A 15738-nucleotide genomic window follows, 5' to 3' on the forward strand; every position below is an offset into this window, starting at 1 on the left:
TCTCCCTTCTTATTTAGAGGAAAGTAAATTTATGGAAATAGACAAATCAAATTCTGCATATGCAGCTCAACGTGAACACCTTGCCCTCATTCAGAGACTGTCTCGTTCAGAGAATGTGCTCTATGGAGCAAATCTGGAAAACCTTTCTGCTGGGATGATGAGCAAATCTTGTGATAACCTCAGTGTGGAAACCAACAACAGGACTACAGACAAAAGCAATCTTGGCAGGTAGGTTTGCTTTTTCCTCTAAACATGTGTAAGAATACTCAGTCATAGATTATATCATTGCAAACCACGATGGTAAACTGTGAGGCAGAGGGGTTTTTTTGCAGTCTTTATTGGTAACACCAAAAGGCCCTATCAGGCCTGGGGCTCCATGGTGCCTGCAGTAGTGCAAACACAGGCGGGAAGCTAACAGTCTAACGGGTAAGAACTTGAAAAAGAGTGACATTTAAATTTGTACCAGACTCAGGAGTGAAACACTTATTGGGTTATGGAGAAGGATAAAAATAAGGGAGAATAAAAGTAAAATCTTTGTGTATCTTCTCTGGAAATGGCAGTATGTGAACTGAATGCACAGTGGAAGCTGTTTTTGAGCAGGTCTTACCTAACTGATTCCTCCATGTCTAAAGGTGCAAATCATAGAGAATAGTGTTAAGAACGTCTCCCTTTTCATTTGCATTGGTACGTTCACCAGTGTAGGCAGTTACTATAGCTGCACACAGTCTCAAGGCCTTTGATGAATTCTAGTGCCTTTTAGAATACTAAGAGTTAGAATAGAGTCAAGAATAACATGAACTACAAGGAAAACTTTCAGATGTGCTTTTGTCTAAATGGACAGCAGCACTAAATGAAGGCTGAGGCTATGCATTGTTTTCCTGATGCCCGCACTCAGCTCAGAGAAAAACACAGGGGAAAATCAGTCATGATGTGAGTGGTCTAATGGCAGCTGTTATTTGGAAGCAAATGCTGGCAAGGATGAACTACCTCTCCCCTACAATGAAATGTGGCCCAGAAATCAGAATACTCGTTGAAAGGCTATAAACATGTGCATTCCCAACGTGTCTCTGACAGACTGATGACAATGAAGAGTGCTAAATACCATTGCTAATTTGTTATTGTAACGCAGTCTTAATTTCCTGCCATGCAGATCCACATCAGGGCTATCCCAGTCAGAAATGCACATGAATTTGAATGGCAAGCAAAGGAGTTATGACTACCTCTCTATCCACTCAACTCAGAACACAATCAGTGGTGAGTATAATAATCATGAAGAGAGACAGTACCCTTCCATATTTATTGTTTCAATAGTAGGAGACCAAAATATATTCACTTACAGATTAAAGAATATCCTTTTGCACTTCTAATCTTGGGAATTAACCCAGAGTTTAGCAAGACAATCTGTTTTCTTCCCTTTCACTCCTGCTTTCCATCAGGATTAGTGGTAAGGGACTTCATGGTAAAATTATTCTATCAGTGGTTCCTAACACTCTTCAGAGACATAGTTCAGTACACCCAGGACTCGCATGGGGCAATATCCCTATGCTCAGAGGTCATAATTTGGTTTGCAATTGAGATCTACAACTCAATAAATAATGCATGAGACAACATAGGCTCCAGGTCCTTCCTCTGTTCTTGCATTTGCATGACCCTAACTGGAATAAGAAGAACTGGCCACCTAATTTTTTAACAGAAGCCGTATTGCATGCACACAGTGAGCTGATCTATGCTATGATGATTTGGTTAGTCCATTTTAAAATTAGAACTGTACTTTAAACACACTGTGGCAATTGTACAATGTTAAGTAGTGTTAACACTACAAAAGTCACCATCGCAATCAGTGCTGATTGGACTGCACCTACAGAGCCAAAAGGGCCCACCAGGCCAAAGGCTAGAGTTTCCAAAGGAACCCATAGGAGATTTTATGTCTAAATCACCCTCATGTTCAATGGGCACTACATGCCTGACTCTTTAGATATCCTAATCTTAATAAAAACATTGCAGATAAATGTGTACTCTCCCGGAAACAAACATTATAGGAAGAGCTTACACAGCTACTGTACATATTCTTTTCTAAAGAATGCAAATTTCTAAACGGCTGTTTGAGCTTTCTTTCTGCATTATATTGATTCAGAAGTAATGGTAATGTTGAAAACAAGGACAAAATATATTTTTAATTTTTGAAGCCCCAGTTTTGCATACTATATGAATCTACTGTCTCCCTGCATTAATCTGCATTTATTCTAGCTGTTTTGTTTCTGCAGCACCTGGATCACCAGCCATCCAAAAGGAAGTTTTGCTAAGTGGTCTAGAAAGAGAAATCATTTGTGTCAGCCTAAAACGTGACCCTAAGAATGGATTTGGTAAGTAAGGAACATGAATGTTATGTTTGTTACTGGGACTGTCAGATCCTGGTGCTAGCACTGATATTTGCTGACTCAAGCCGAGCAAGATTGTAGCCTTCTTCACCTCATTTATTATTCTTATAAATAAGACTACCAATCTTTGTGAAGGACTTAGAATTTCCACGACTGAAAAGGACTAAGCGCATAAATCAAGACCACAGTTTTTTCAGAGGATTAACTAAGGCCACAGAGGTCAAGGAGACCAAGTGCTAAGAGTAGAATGAAAGGAACAAGGGTCTAGTATTGTATCTGAAATACATGTGCAGTGATTTTATTTACTTTAGACCTTACACAGGGGTAGACGATTTTCTGCAAACCTTTCAGGTATTGCCTGTGGGGCATGATGTAGGATTACATGATGTAAAACAATGTTCACATTTATCTAATGAGCTTTTAAGCCGTTTTCCTCCAGCAGGTGTTAAATACTAAGGTCCATATAGTTTATGACTCTGGTAAGAAAGTAGTTGGAATCTTTAAAAGTCCCAAGCCAGGAATGTATTTGTATTGCAAAATTATATTTAAATAGCCACTGAAGTCAACAGCACACTTTAATTATAACATGAGTTTAAAGCTCTCCCAAATCAAGACCTTGATGCCACGTAAATCAGAGTTTCCCATTCTCCATACCATGTATAAAATTTATGCCATTGGAGCAAGAGCCTTTTGTGCTCCTAAGGTTCATCTTTTCTAATACTGCCAGTGTCTCTGCATTCTCATGCTATCTCATTTTTGCAGGTTTTGTAATTATTGGAGGAGAAAATGTAGGAAAATTAGACCTTGGTATCTTTATCGCTTCAATTATCCCTGGGGGACCTGCAGACAGAGCTGGAAATATCAAACCAGGTCATTGTCCTTAGTTTTTAATTAGAATTAAAATACTTTCATGGTTTAAAGTTAGCTACTCTGGATTTATTTCCTTATTTAGATATGCTTTGTCTTGTTTTTATCCTTTTTTTTCTTTAAGGAGGACGACTCATCTCTGTGAATAACATTAGTCTCGAGGGCGTTTCATTTAATACTGCAGTTAAAATCATACAGAACTCTCCCGATGAAGTGGAGCTCATCATTTCTCAACCCAAAGGTATAAAGGCAAATATCTTTGCTGGCTATGGAATGCTAATAGTTAACTCAAGACACTGGTATTTATTAGGCAGTGGGATGTAGTAGTACTTTCTTGCTACCCAGTGCAAGTTATAACCACCATAGGCTAGCAGTGAAAATAGTCAACTTCTAGTAGGTATCATGTGATCCCTGTTCTACAGTCCATGTGAAAAAATCTATTATGGGCTGCACTGCTGAATACCAAGGGAATTTTGGCATTTCTTTCTCTGATAGAGTCATAGTCCTCTGCAGTGATGAAGCAAATACATTTCTCCACACTTATAACAGCAGCGCTCCATTTTACAATGCCTGACTCATTTTATAGATCTGATTTCACAACCAGTTGATGTAGGAAGTTACTTTGTCCTCCTGTGCTGAGGTATAATAATATTTGCCTTCAAGTTTACTTACGGTTTGCATTCAGCAATGTTTTATTTTGGTATGGCTTTACAGATATGTATGAAGAAGGATTAAATGAAGAAAAGAATCTATCCAGAGGAAACAGCACTAGTGGATCTGAGATCTCTTGTGTAGACAGTGGGAGAAAAAAGATTCAGGATTGTCATACAGCTCTCCCCAAAGAACAGGACATAAATATAGATGAACTTGAGAAGGCTCTTTCCTGGAGTTTAGCACCAAAATTGGGCCCTGGGATTCCGGTTCCTTCAGCTGATAGCCTGGATGTGGAGGTAACTGAGATTTTGATGCTCTTCAGTAATATTACACCCAGCATGTGTCTTGACAACATGCCAGCTATATTCAGAATGGAAAGTAACCGAGAAATTAAAAAAAAAACAAGGAAAGGAGAAAGAAAACCTTGGAAGATGTTGCTTGTTAAATTACATTGGAAATGTCAAAATGATATACGTCTAGAATATGTGAAAAAATGGGGAAACCGTTCCACAAAACGTTATTAAAAATTCTGCTCCCTTTTCCAGTGGAGGTACAAAATTTTGATTATTTTCTTGCAATCTCTGAAGTTTTCAACCAGACACAGAACAGCAACATTTTGTGTCTAATTTCCTACGATTAGACAGCCTCTCTATCTATACTCAGCTTATGTGCATTTAGACAGATTATATTTTGAGTAACACTAGTGTAAGCTTGAAATAATGTCAGGGATATAAATGGTACCACTCCAGGCAGGATCAAACCTTTTATATCTTCTGGAAACTCTCTCATTTTTTTTCTTCCCTTCTCCCATTTTTTATTGAGATACTGTAGTCTCATTAGTGTTTATATTTTTGAGACAGGAAGATGATTCTTTGCACTTACCATCTCCATCTGAAACCAACTCAAAGGAAATCTATACTGTGGAGCTCGTTAAAGAAGATGGGACTTTTGGAATCAGTGTGACTGCAAGTGTTACTGTTAATCTTTCAGTGTGTCTGTCAATGTTACATGACCAAGAAACATATAGGGAATTGTATTTAACTGGAACAAAGATAGAAAATAGGCTCATAGCAAAAACTGTTAGCATGGCACTTTTCAAACCTAAGTGTCCGATTGATTGACAGCGAAAGCATAAAGTACTGGCTCTGCTCATTCCCCAGTTCTTGCCCACAGAATCTGTGAAAGTGTGCCGGCATAAAGCATGTGCAGTACAAGCCCTTTTCATCCTTACTCAAGTTGAGACCAAGACCTACCACTGAAAGTGGAGTTTGGTCAGGGAGGGATACAGCCAGAGCCTCTAGAAAATGCAGCGATGAAAAGAATTCCCCAAGTCATGATTAGTTTTGCTGCTCCCCTGGAGCTCCTGGAACTCAAAGGCTGTGTCTGTACAAGCAGATTACACAGGACCATGGCACGGGCTCGAGCAGTTGCCCACAGGCACTGTCTAATTGTTGACAGCCCCCGATATGGCTTTGGCCTGTGCCTCAGCAAGCAGTATAACAGAAGCCATCCCATGCTGGGTGGCTGGAAGTTTAGCTGTATGGACTCAAGATAAGCTGTGCTTCTTATTCTGAAAGGCCCTAGGCCCCCTACCAGAGAAAGGGCCTTAGCCAGTTTTATTTCCTAATATAAGGAAATACAGTTCTCCATATATTTAGAGGACCAGAGAAGGCAGCAGTGAAAACTATCTGCCATATTTGAATAATAATTCCTTGTCCTGGCTCTCAAAGTTGAATTTACCCCTCCAGGCTGAGATGTCTTTACAGTCCTTGCTGAAATGGAGTGGGAAGCAACAGCCATTTCATTGCCTGCAGAAGAAATTGAAGGCTGCTTTTTCATCTGAATTTGGCCAGGGGATGTAGATGGACAGAACATGATTCTTAGGTTAACCTGGAATTCCTCTGAGCTGTAGGCTCCCAAGTGGCTGCACAAGTTCAGGTCCATGCTTTATATATTGTCTGAAAGGTTAATAATTGCTGAATGGATATTGCGTCGTTTGGAAGCTGGGCTAGAGACTGACTGAAAGATGCAACCCCATCTTTATGTCAGCATAGGGAAAAATTTATGACCATTTAGTAAATGTTTTTATATAGCCGCATAGAAATGCATTGCATTTTTCTGAGAAAATAAAACAAGATTACTGCCTAGGGAAGTATATTAAAACTAGATGAGACTTTGGAGTAACATCCTCTTTCCTTTTTTTCCTATTTAAAAAACAAAATGTAATTCCTGAAGCAGTTGCTTTGCAATGCATGTGTTAGTTGCTTTGATTTTTATTACAGGAAGAACATGTGAAGACTTCACTCTAATCTGTGGGCATCTATTTTGCAGGGTGGAATTAACACTAGTGTGCGTCACGGTGGGATATACGTGAAGTCAATTATTCCGAAGGGACCAGCAGATAAGGACGGACAAATAAAGATAGGTAACATGTCTGGCAATAAAACTCTGGGCTGCAGAACTCAATGTTAGTGTGGAATGCTTGCCACGGGGACAATGAAAAACATTTGGGATTGGAGGTCACACAGCTGTGAAATGTAATATGCAGTCCGTCATTCCTCAGCCTGTCCCTGTAGTACATGTAGATATCCCACTGAAAAACCAGGAGCCTCATACCAGCATTATACAGTTACTCTCTGTAGCTGCACATCAGGCTAGTGACTCTGACATCTACTTTCAGTGTTGCTGTGATAACCAGATACTAGCACTGCATTTACTTACAGAATACCCTGGTGTGTTTTAAGTGCTGGTTATAGAATGCTGTACAACAAGCTGTACTGCTTTCATAAAAAGTAACATAATTTGACACATGTAAGCATGAAGATCTATTGAGACGTGGGTAGCCTCAAGGTCTACACCCATTGAACTTGAACATCAAAGCAATTTGACCTTTTTTTTTTTTTTGGTTGGTTGGTTGGTTTGTTTTCTTTTGCCTCAGGTGATCGTCTGCTGGAAGTAGACGGCATCAGCCTCTGCGGCATCACCCACAAACAGGCTGTGGAACACCTTAAGAAATCTGGCCAGGTTTGTACAACAGCAGAGATCAATAAGATACCCAGTAGAATAAACTGCACTTAGTGTGAAGCACCGTAGCAAAGCTGGGCCAAAAGAAACTTCCCCACCCCATCCAAACCCATTCTCCTAAAAAGAAAAGTAAAAAGACTTAGGGCTCACTGTGTGCTATGTAACTGGAACATGTTCATCATTGTTTTAGATTGCCAAGCTGGTTCTAGAAAGAGGAAACTACCAATTGGCAGAGCCATGCCTGACTGCTAATGACAGAAAGGAGGACCAATGTGCAGTTGTTTCTGTGGCAACATCCTTCACAGATGGTACCAAGGACTACTGCTTTTTGACAGATGGTGAGCGATAAAAAAGGAACTCAGGGTGACTTCTTACAATGTGCAAGAAAGGAATGAATGAAAATAATTCTATGAAATTTCTGTGGGTTGGAAGGAAAACTGCATACTGAATAGAAATATAATGTGCAATATCAATAGCATTATCAAAAATCAATTCTGAACAAAATATTTCTGATATACTTAGAGTTACAGTTGCTAGATATAGCTGAATTTATCCTAGGCATAAATACTGTATCTCTCAGCCTTCACGAGACGGGGCTGGCAGGGGACGTACCTGTCTGTACTCTATAGCACTCCCAGGCAGGAAGCAGCTGTGTTGATGTTGCCAGTCTGTTACCCAAAGAGAGCACCGCCAGCACAACTGCTGATGCTGTGTCAGTGATGAAGCTAGGGTGAACTGCTGCCCCAGGACCAGGACTGGAGACTGCCATAACTCAATTTCTTAAAAGCAGAAGATTCAGAGATCACTTTCACTGAATTTAGCCAATAAATAAATGCTGTATCTTTTACTGTAAGGCTGTCTCATAAACACTAAGTCTCAACCATACTTTCAAATGGGGCAATTACTCCTTTACATTGTCCCTAGCAGAATGGGGTTCAGCTGCAAGTATGGTATTTGGGAAAGGGCTGGTCTCTTGTTCTTGTCTGGAAAGAGCGGTAGCTCTCATTCTAGCTTATGCTGGTTAGTGCAAGACCCAAACTAACATCAGGCAGCTACAGAATAGTAAGATCTACCCAACACTTACAGAAGAATGTCAGAAAAGGATAGCATTTGAACCTTTTTGTGTTGGTACAAAAGGCTTCTTTATTTTATGGGCTTGTACCAGATGGCATAAAGTCTGTGAACACACGGTAGAATAGAATCTAGTTCTCCCCATTCGGCCTGGGCAATTTCAAGGGCTCACATAAGTTAAAGAAACACTAAACCCTTCTTTTACCATTAGTATCAGTAGATCCATTTCTGCAGCACCCAGGGAAAAGGTCTGCTGAGGGTATAATTTACATCAGCTCCTTAGGGGATACATATGCCACAGCTCCCACTCTTTTTCCAATCCCTGCTTTGAACAGATAATACATTTGAAGTCAAATTGACAAAGAATTCTGGAGGCCTCGGATTCAGTGTTCTACAAATGGAAGGAGATGCTTGTGACCACCTTGGAGGAGCTATTGTCAGAATCAAAAGACTGTTTCCAGGGCAGCCAGCTGAAGAGAATGGTGAAATTGAAGTTGGAGACATCATTTTAGCTGTGAATGGGAAACCTGTTCAAGGACTCTTGTATCAGGTACCAGGCAGTACTATCACTGGGCCTTCTGATGGGTAACACGTTAATAAAGACAATGGGATGAAACTGCATTTAAACTTAATTATCACCAGAGGGGATCAGAATTTGCATATAATGAATCTGATTTCTATGTAGGATTCTTCTCTAGAATTTCTCTAGAATTTCCTTCCTAACAGAATTCTTACAGAGAATTTCTTCTGCTATTTAATTTATAACTTTCTACTACTGATGCACAAAGTCTACTGTTAGATGCACACCAGTTGTTAATTAATGGGAATCTTTGTTGCCATTATGCGTAATTGGAACACTTTTTCCCTGTGGTCATTTGTGCTTTGTAATGTCATGCTAAATACTATGCCCCAGATTCATATCTCTACCAGGTGAAGCAAATCCAGTGTAACTTTTTTACCTGGAATGAGAAATTCTATGCTCACATGAAGAAATTAAATGGTAAAAAAGAACATGTGGATTTATTTATTTTATTGCGCTCTTTTCACCTTATGAAAATCCCCGAGTTTTGTATGTGAATGCGCATTAAATAGATAAGATATTAGTAACAAACACAAATGATGAAACATGCAATTTTCCCAATGACAGGTCCTTCATATAATTAAATAGCTAGGCCAAAAGACAAGGTGCTGTAAGTCCTAGACACCTGGAGGGGTACTGCAATTGTACTCCATTTCTTTTTTTCTAACCTGGAGTCTGTCCTTTTCCTGCACTGTCTTGCTCTCTCATACAGCCTTTTAATTCAGTTTGTGCAGAGGGGGAGACAGGGTGTTTCGGCCTACAGCTTTTGGGTTTTTTTCCCCTCTAGATTAAGTATTTCAACTCACGCTATAGCTGAAAGCTGAATACCACTGAATAGATATTACGTCAAGGAGGGGCTTTGAGAAAGTCTACCTTTGGTTATGTCAATATGGCAGTCTGTGGAGCTATGCTGATGTAATTGACTGAAGATGTGTCTCTGCCACATGCAGTTTGAATGCATTTGTCTGAAAATACTGTTTTCTTCAAGAAAAGAAAAAGGATTAATTTAAACCCATGTGTCTGTTGGTGGAACAAGAGACTCTGAACAGAACTGATTTTACTTTAGATACACATTCACATAAAAACTATGGTCCACTGATATGACCATCATACAGTAGTGCATTTTGGCCCCCAGACACTGCTGAGAGGCACAAATACTAGGAATTTGGCATTCACAATAAAAATTGTCTCCATCCCCATTGGTAAAGTGACATGTACTATAGACTGTGTTCCATAAGAAATCTAATACACACTCTTCCTGCTTAGGATGTCCTGCACTTGTTGCGAGGAGCTCCTCAAGAAGTCACACTACTACTTTGCAGACCACCAAAAGGTGTTCTTCCAGAAATACAGCAGAGTGCCCTGGTAAGGCAAAGCTTCTGTCAGTAAACTTGCTTCTGTAAACCTGGAAAAACACTACTACATTTTCTATCCAGTCTTGAACAAGGCAACCTTCCCTTTTCTCCAAGGCCCTCTATTCCATTTCTTTCCCTTCCCAGCTTCAACTCAGTCTTTAGAGTTCAACTGATTCTTCCTTAGCAACCAAAATAATAGAAATCTGATAGATGTGAAACATGTTTATCCCAACTTTTGAATTGCTGTACTGTCATTGGAGTGAAACAGCACATACTCAAACAGATCTTCTAGAGATGCTTCTAAAAATGCTCTGCTAGATCCTCAGCCAGAAACTGCAGATATTCTCAACTGCAGCTATTATAACTTGTGGGCTTGAGGTAGCTATATTACTCGCAAAAGTGAGAGGAAAATGCAAGAGCTTTTCCTATCCAGGCTACCTCTTAATAAACTTAAATAAATGAAATAATGGTTTCAACTGGTTATTCAGCTTGTTATTGACAGTTAGCAGAATCTGGGCTGGGGGGGAGCGGGGGCAGAAAAAAATCTAACAGTAGAGACTGCAGAAACTAAAACTGTGCCATTGGATGTGCTAGCATTATTATTCCTGCTTCTTGAACACAACTCATGGACACATACGCAAGTGCTCTTATAATGAACATGGATTTGCATTACTCTTGCTCCATGTAGAATGTCCCACTCATGATTCCTGTGCCCCCAGGATTTGTAAGTGCTGTCCATGGGCAGACAGAAATGACTGTCACGACCCTCTCCAGATAACAAACTGACTCCTGTTGCTCTCCTGCACTGTGCCCTTGGCTGATTTCTATGGTCAGTCGCACAGGAGTCAAATCTAGAAGGCACTTCTATATAGAAGAGAATATAGATGCAAAGTTGAGGCATGATATGAAAAGAAATTAAAGGTGCCACCTGTAGCAAAGAATTAATTGGGAAAAGTGAACTTGTGTAGTAGTTCCCTGGCTGGAACTCCTGAAGAATGTAGATGATGAGCATAAAGACAAAACAGCTATTTAGTGAGAGAGTACCTCCCTGTATTTTTTCCCTCCCTTCCTTTGATATTTGCACATTCAGAGGCTTATTGATACTGCCTCTTCAAATTACTTTGTTTTTAAAGCAAAGAAGATGGGAGATAAAAAAGGAGTTACACTAACCTTTCTATTATTTTGATAGACTCCAGCACCGTCTCCAATTAAGGAGTTTGTGGCCGAAATGCCAGGCAGTGCAGAGGCAGAAAATAGTCTGGATCAGTCTACAAGTGATGGAGGTAGCACCTCTCCAGACCTCGAAGACTGCCTGGATTCTCCGGTAGCAGCAGATTTCAGTGAGCCTCCTGAAGAGGACAGCTCAACTTATGAAGAGCAAGAAGCTGATTTTCAAGAGAAGCCCGTACAGAAACTTATGACTCCCAGGGAAAGTTTCTATAAGCACCTTTGGAAGTTTCATCAAGAAGCTGCCAGTTCTGAAGTCTTCCACTCCCTGGAGGAAGAAGCGAAGCAGAACTGCTACTCACCATATGAATTTGGATGGGCCAAGAGGTAAAGAATACTGAAATCTGCTCTGCAGCCTTTCCTTTGGCTCTTAGAATTTTGAAAGTGAATTGCTTAGGTTTAAGTACAGGGATATCTGCTTCTAATCACTGCTGATTACTGAAGATTTTGTTTTATCATCTTATTCTGACTATCCTAATCTGCTGTCTCTATTTACTCTCATCTTATTAGAATTTTGCGTGTCTACATTGCAAGACAGTTGTATAAGTGCTGCACTACTGTAATCATTTATGTTGTTCAGCTGAAGCTGGCTGCAGTTTGAAATCAGTGGAAGGACTCTTGTTGACTTAAATAGGAACCAAAGACTTTCTTATTTATTCTATGATCTTTTCATTTCAGTTTTCTCAGAGTTGACTTAAATAGGCACCAAAAATTTCTTTCTTATTGTATGATCTTTTAATTTCAAATTTTTTCAGAAAAAATAAAAAAACATCAGAAGACAAACTGTGATCAAGCAGCAAAAAAAAAAAAAAAAAAAAAAAAAAGTTATTTTCCGGTCTTCAGAAGCCAACAGAAGCCCTGAGCCAGAGGAGTTATACAATAAAATACAGTGCAAATGGACTCGGCCTTCTTTTACATTCTTTTGGATATACCAGACACTGGCACACAGAAGACAATCCATTCCATTTTAATCATCTTCCCCAGTGCAAAAGAATATAAATTATCAGAACAGAAAGGATTGGTAGAAAGACAACTTTAGTAATTTTATCTAGAAACTAATTTCTATTTTTCCACACAGTCACTTGAAATCCTTTTGTTACTTTTGACATTCATCAAGCACAGAACCAGACAGTCAGAGATTCCAGTCTCTGGGGAGTCACAGCACTAGCTGACTGCAAGTCAAGTAGGACCATAATGGCAATTCATACTTTTAGCTCCTCTGTCTTGAGAGAGGCTTCACTCACATTCATGAGTGAAGCTCCTGCTTACATATATGCTTCTGTACTGCTGAGAATAAAACCAGCAGAAATATGTCTGTAGCAAACATATTTGCCAAGAGATGCAGTTTTAACAAAACTAAGTTTCTTGTGGGAAAATATAAATTCCAAGAAAAGTTTTGGATTCTTCCCAAGAAGGAAGTTCTGAAATAAATGTTTTTGTTTGGTACATTCTTAGTATCATTTAGTTTCAACTTTTGCATTTTCAAAAGGCAGCCAGAGCAGTTTAAGACGGCATGAATTTTAAACAATATTTTAAATGTAATCTCAGTTTAAATGACACTTCCAGCTAAAAACATATAAAAAAACCCAGAAGGATATAGTCATTAATGAAGGAATTCCTTTTCATTAATGACAACATTTCTTTTCTTCAGGTTGCTCAAAACTTTTCATGCAAATGTAGAAATCTGACATGAATTTTAAAAGTTCCCTACACAGGTTTTCACATGGAAAATCCTTTTCACTCTTCTTCTCATTGCCACCAATAAGAGGCTTTGAAAAAGCTGCTTTGAAAACCTTTAACCCATAGTTTTCCCTTGTGAAGTCCAGGTGTAGTGGTCACGAGACTCCAAAAGAAAGCTGAGCATGCCTAGAGCTCATGCGGGACCAAGACTCATGTTAGTTCCCGTGGTGATGTAGAGATGGGCTAGAAGCTGTGCTGTGATTAAGCCACTGCTGGCTCATTGCCATGAGCTTGTGTAGCTCTGCCAAACACCTTTCATACCCTTTGAAGTTCAGTCAGCACTCCACTAGCACATCACAAGCTTCAATGACACCCACATTGACCAACATCCATTGAACTCACTCTTTTCTTTCCTGTCTCCAAAAGAAAGGAGCAGATTGCATTTGCTGTCATCCTTAAACATTTCTTTTAATTATTCCAGTCTTCTTCCACAGTATTGTAAGTATCTGTTGTCCAGCTATTAAAGCACAAACTGTCAGCTTCATTCTCAGTTTTGCTGTGCTACTGGAGATGGCCAACTTCTCATTTCCTTCCTGCACAGATATAAGCTAACGGACTAGATTGCTTCCCTCACTGAGGGCATACAGCATGAGCCTGTAAGTTTTACTTATTTTCATTAGTATTTCAAAAATACCATCGAAGGCTACTAGCCATATCCAGCCAATATGCCAGTTTTGCTACTTTGCTTTATATTTTCCTTCTGACTACAGACGACGTTTGAAAAAGAGCTTAACACTGGGGATTTTCTATGATTTCATACAAGACACACAACTTGTGTTCCTTTTAGTTGTATGTGTTTGCTTGGGAGATGGCAGACACAGTTCGGTTCTATCAGAGAGCAAAAGATCCTAGGCGACTGTTATATATGAAATTATGGCATCTTTGCTATGTGAAGCATTAATAAAAGCTAGGTCATTTTAAGTGTTTTTAAGATGAATGAGGTTTAGCAATATTTCAATAAAGATCGATATGAAGAAAACATGCACTTTAAAAAAAAATGTGTTTCAAGCATTTCTGTTAGCTTTAATGGTAAAATTAATGGGGGACAATGCTATAGTAGTCTATTAGAGTTCATTAATGACAACAGACAAAACAATATCAAACACAACACATACGATTACAGTCTGGGCTTGAACATGAAACGTGCTGAATACTGTGTCTCCAATGTAGTGGAATAAAATCAATAATAATTTTAATTCAAGTAATTGAACAAATCCGTTGATTTCCATAGGACAACTCTTATGCTTCAAGGCAAGCATAAGAATAAAAGCAGGCTTACAAAGAGAAGTCGGAACTTGTATTTTTTATGAAGAGACAGGAATCATTTTATATTTCATGTTTCTGGTCTGTGCTCTAGTTACCAAGGAAAGACTTGTAGGAGCCAGGAACGTGGCTGGCATTCCTTTTTCAAGAAAAATGCAAATATGAAAATTGCAGTAGTACTGTAATGTGCATACCACTTACCAGATAAGTTAGTTAAGTTGTTTATGGCAGATGAAATAATTAATGGTCTAGGAATTGTCCAATTATTCTTTTCAAGAAGCAACCAAAGTACTAATTAATGCCTTAAAGAAAAAAAAAAAAAAAAAAAAGAGTGCAAGATTTTGCATAGGCTGTTTTCAAATTCTGAAAGCTTTTTAATCTTTTAACTAGCTTTGCAAAATATTGATTACTTTTTTATTTTTATAGTAACACTGGAGGACCCAGACAGCTATTTAATCCGTAACTAGTACTTCAGTTAAAATTAAGGTCGTGTATAAGCAGTAGACTTTTCAGTGGCCATCTAATAAAGCATATGGAGGAAAACCCCAGCACTGCAATCTTTTTATTTTCCAGCCACATATTTAATAAGAGTGATGATGACCTATCGAAAACAAAATGTATGCCTGAAACTCTCTCTCTAACCCCTATTGATGAAGAGTATCTCACTATCAGCTCAACATCTGTGACCTCACTTTCACGGGGAGGAAGCTCCGAGACACTCTCCACAACCATGGCGACCCCACAACCACATGTTTCTGGTCCTTTCTCATCATCCCCGCCTGCTAGAGAGACACATGACAGTGACAACGAATGGGAAGACTTGGAGGAACTAGAAGAAAGGAAGGAAGAAAAGGAAGATTGCACTAGGGTATGTGATAGGCACCAGATTATTAACAGGTAGAATATGATAAGGGAAAAGGAACAACTTTAAGAATGCAACATTCTTAAACAGTAATTTTAACTCATTATCTATGCTATTTCTGCATGGCTTTTTTTACTTTCCTGAATGTCCACAATCTTCAAGTAAAGCAGACCTTCCTCTATGCCCAGCTCTCCAGAATTCTTTGCCATTTGCCTTAAGGCTATATCCTTGCTCTTTGCATCTTACTATTTCTTCAACTTTCCAGCATTCTGCAGGATTATTCCCAGTGTACAAAGGCCTAAAAGCCCTCTAGTACCCTCTAAAATTAATTGGAGTCAGCTACTTGTTTTTTTTCTGTTGTGTTTTAAACCCATGTGGAAAATCACTTTGTTACAGTGATACTACTGTAATGTCCTGATAAGAAAGTATGATCCTTGTGCTAATTATTATTCAAAATATAGGGTTCAGTCCTGCCAAATGCTGAACATCTTGCATTCCTGCTGACACTAATGAGCTCTGAATTCATACTAATTTGAGAGCACCAAGGACAAAATTTAGGTCCAGCCATTTCCTTCAGTGGAACAGCAATAGCGATAACAACAATAATCTCTGCACCCTACTCTTGCTAATGCATGTCAGCTCAGGGTACTGCAAGCCTTTCTTTACACATTTCAAATGCCAAAATTCCAGTCCCGATGGCATTCTCTGCCTTATTAG

The 15738-nt window shown here is 39.1% G+C and overlaps 1 protein-coding gene across 1 annotated transcript in view; it reads left to right on the top strand.

The window, feature by feature from the left end:
- Positions 1-15738, top strand: part of FRMPD2 (FERM and PDZ domain containing 2) — a gene marked incomplete at both ends in the record, with an annotated part of 60309 nt that overhangs the window by 20915 nt on the left and 23656 nt on the right. Inside the window, 14 exons of the mRNA XM_082309287.1 lie at positions 18-228; positions 1151-1254; positions 2265-2363; positions 3141-3248; positions 3370-3486; positions 3960-4195; positions 4760-4864; positions 6231-6324; positions 6838-6923; positions 7114-7261; positions 8330-8544; positions 9841-9939; positions 11119-11483; positions 14733-15027. Of these exons, the coding sequence (XP_082165413.1) occupies positions 18-228; positions 1151-1254; positions 2265-2363; positions 3141-3248; positions 3370-3486; positions 3960-4195; positions 4760-4864; positions 6231-6324; positions 6838-6923; positions 7114-7261; positions 8330-8544; positions 9841-9939; positions 11119-11483; positions 14733-15027 (2282 nt within the window). The remainder of the gene's footprint in view (positions 1-17; positions 229-1150; positions 1255-2264; positions 2364-3140; positions 3249-3369; positions 3487-3959; positions 4196-4759; positions 4865-6230; positions 6325-6837; positions 6924-7113; positions 7262-8329; positions 8545-9840; positions 9940-11118; positions 11484-14732; positions 15028-15738) is intronic.

This window comes from Platalea leucorodia, assembly GCF_965183815.1.
Source record: "Platalea leucorodia genome assembly, chromosome: 4".
In the NCBI taxonomy this organism is placed as follows: Eukaryota; Metazoa; Chordata; class Aves; order Pelecaniformes; family Threskiornithidae; genus Platalea; species Platalea leucorodia.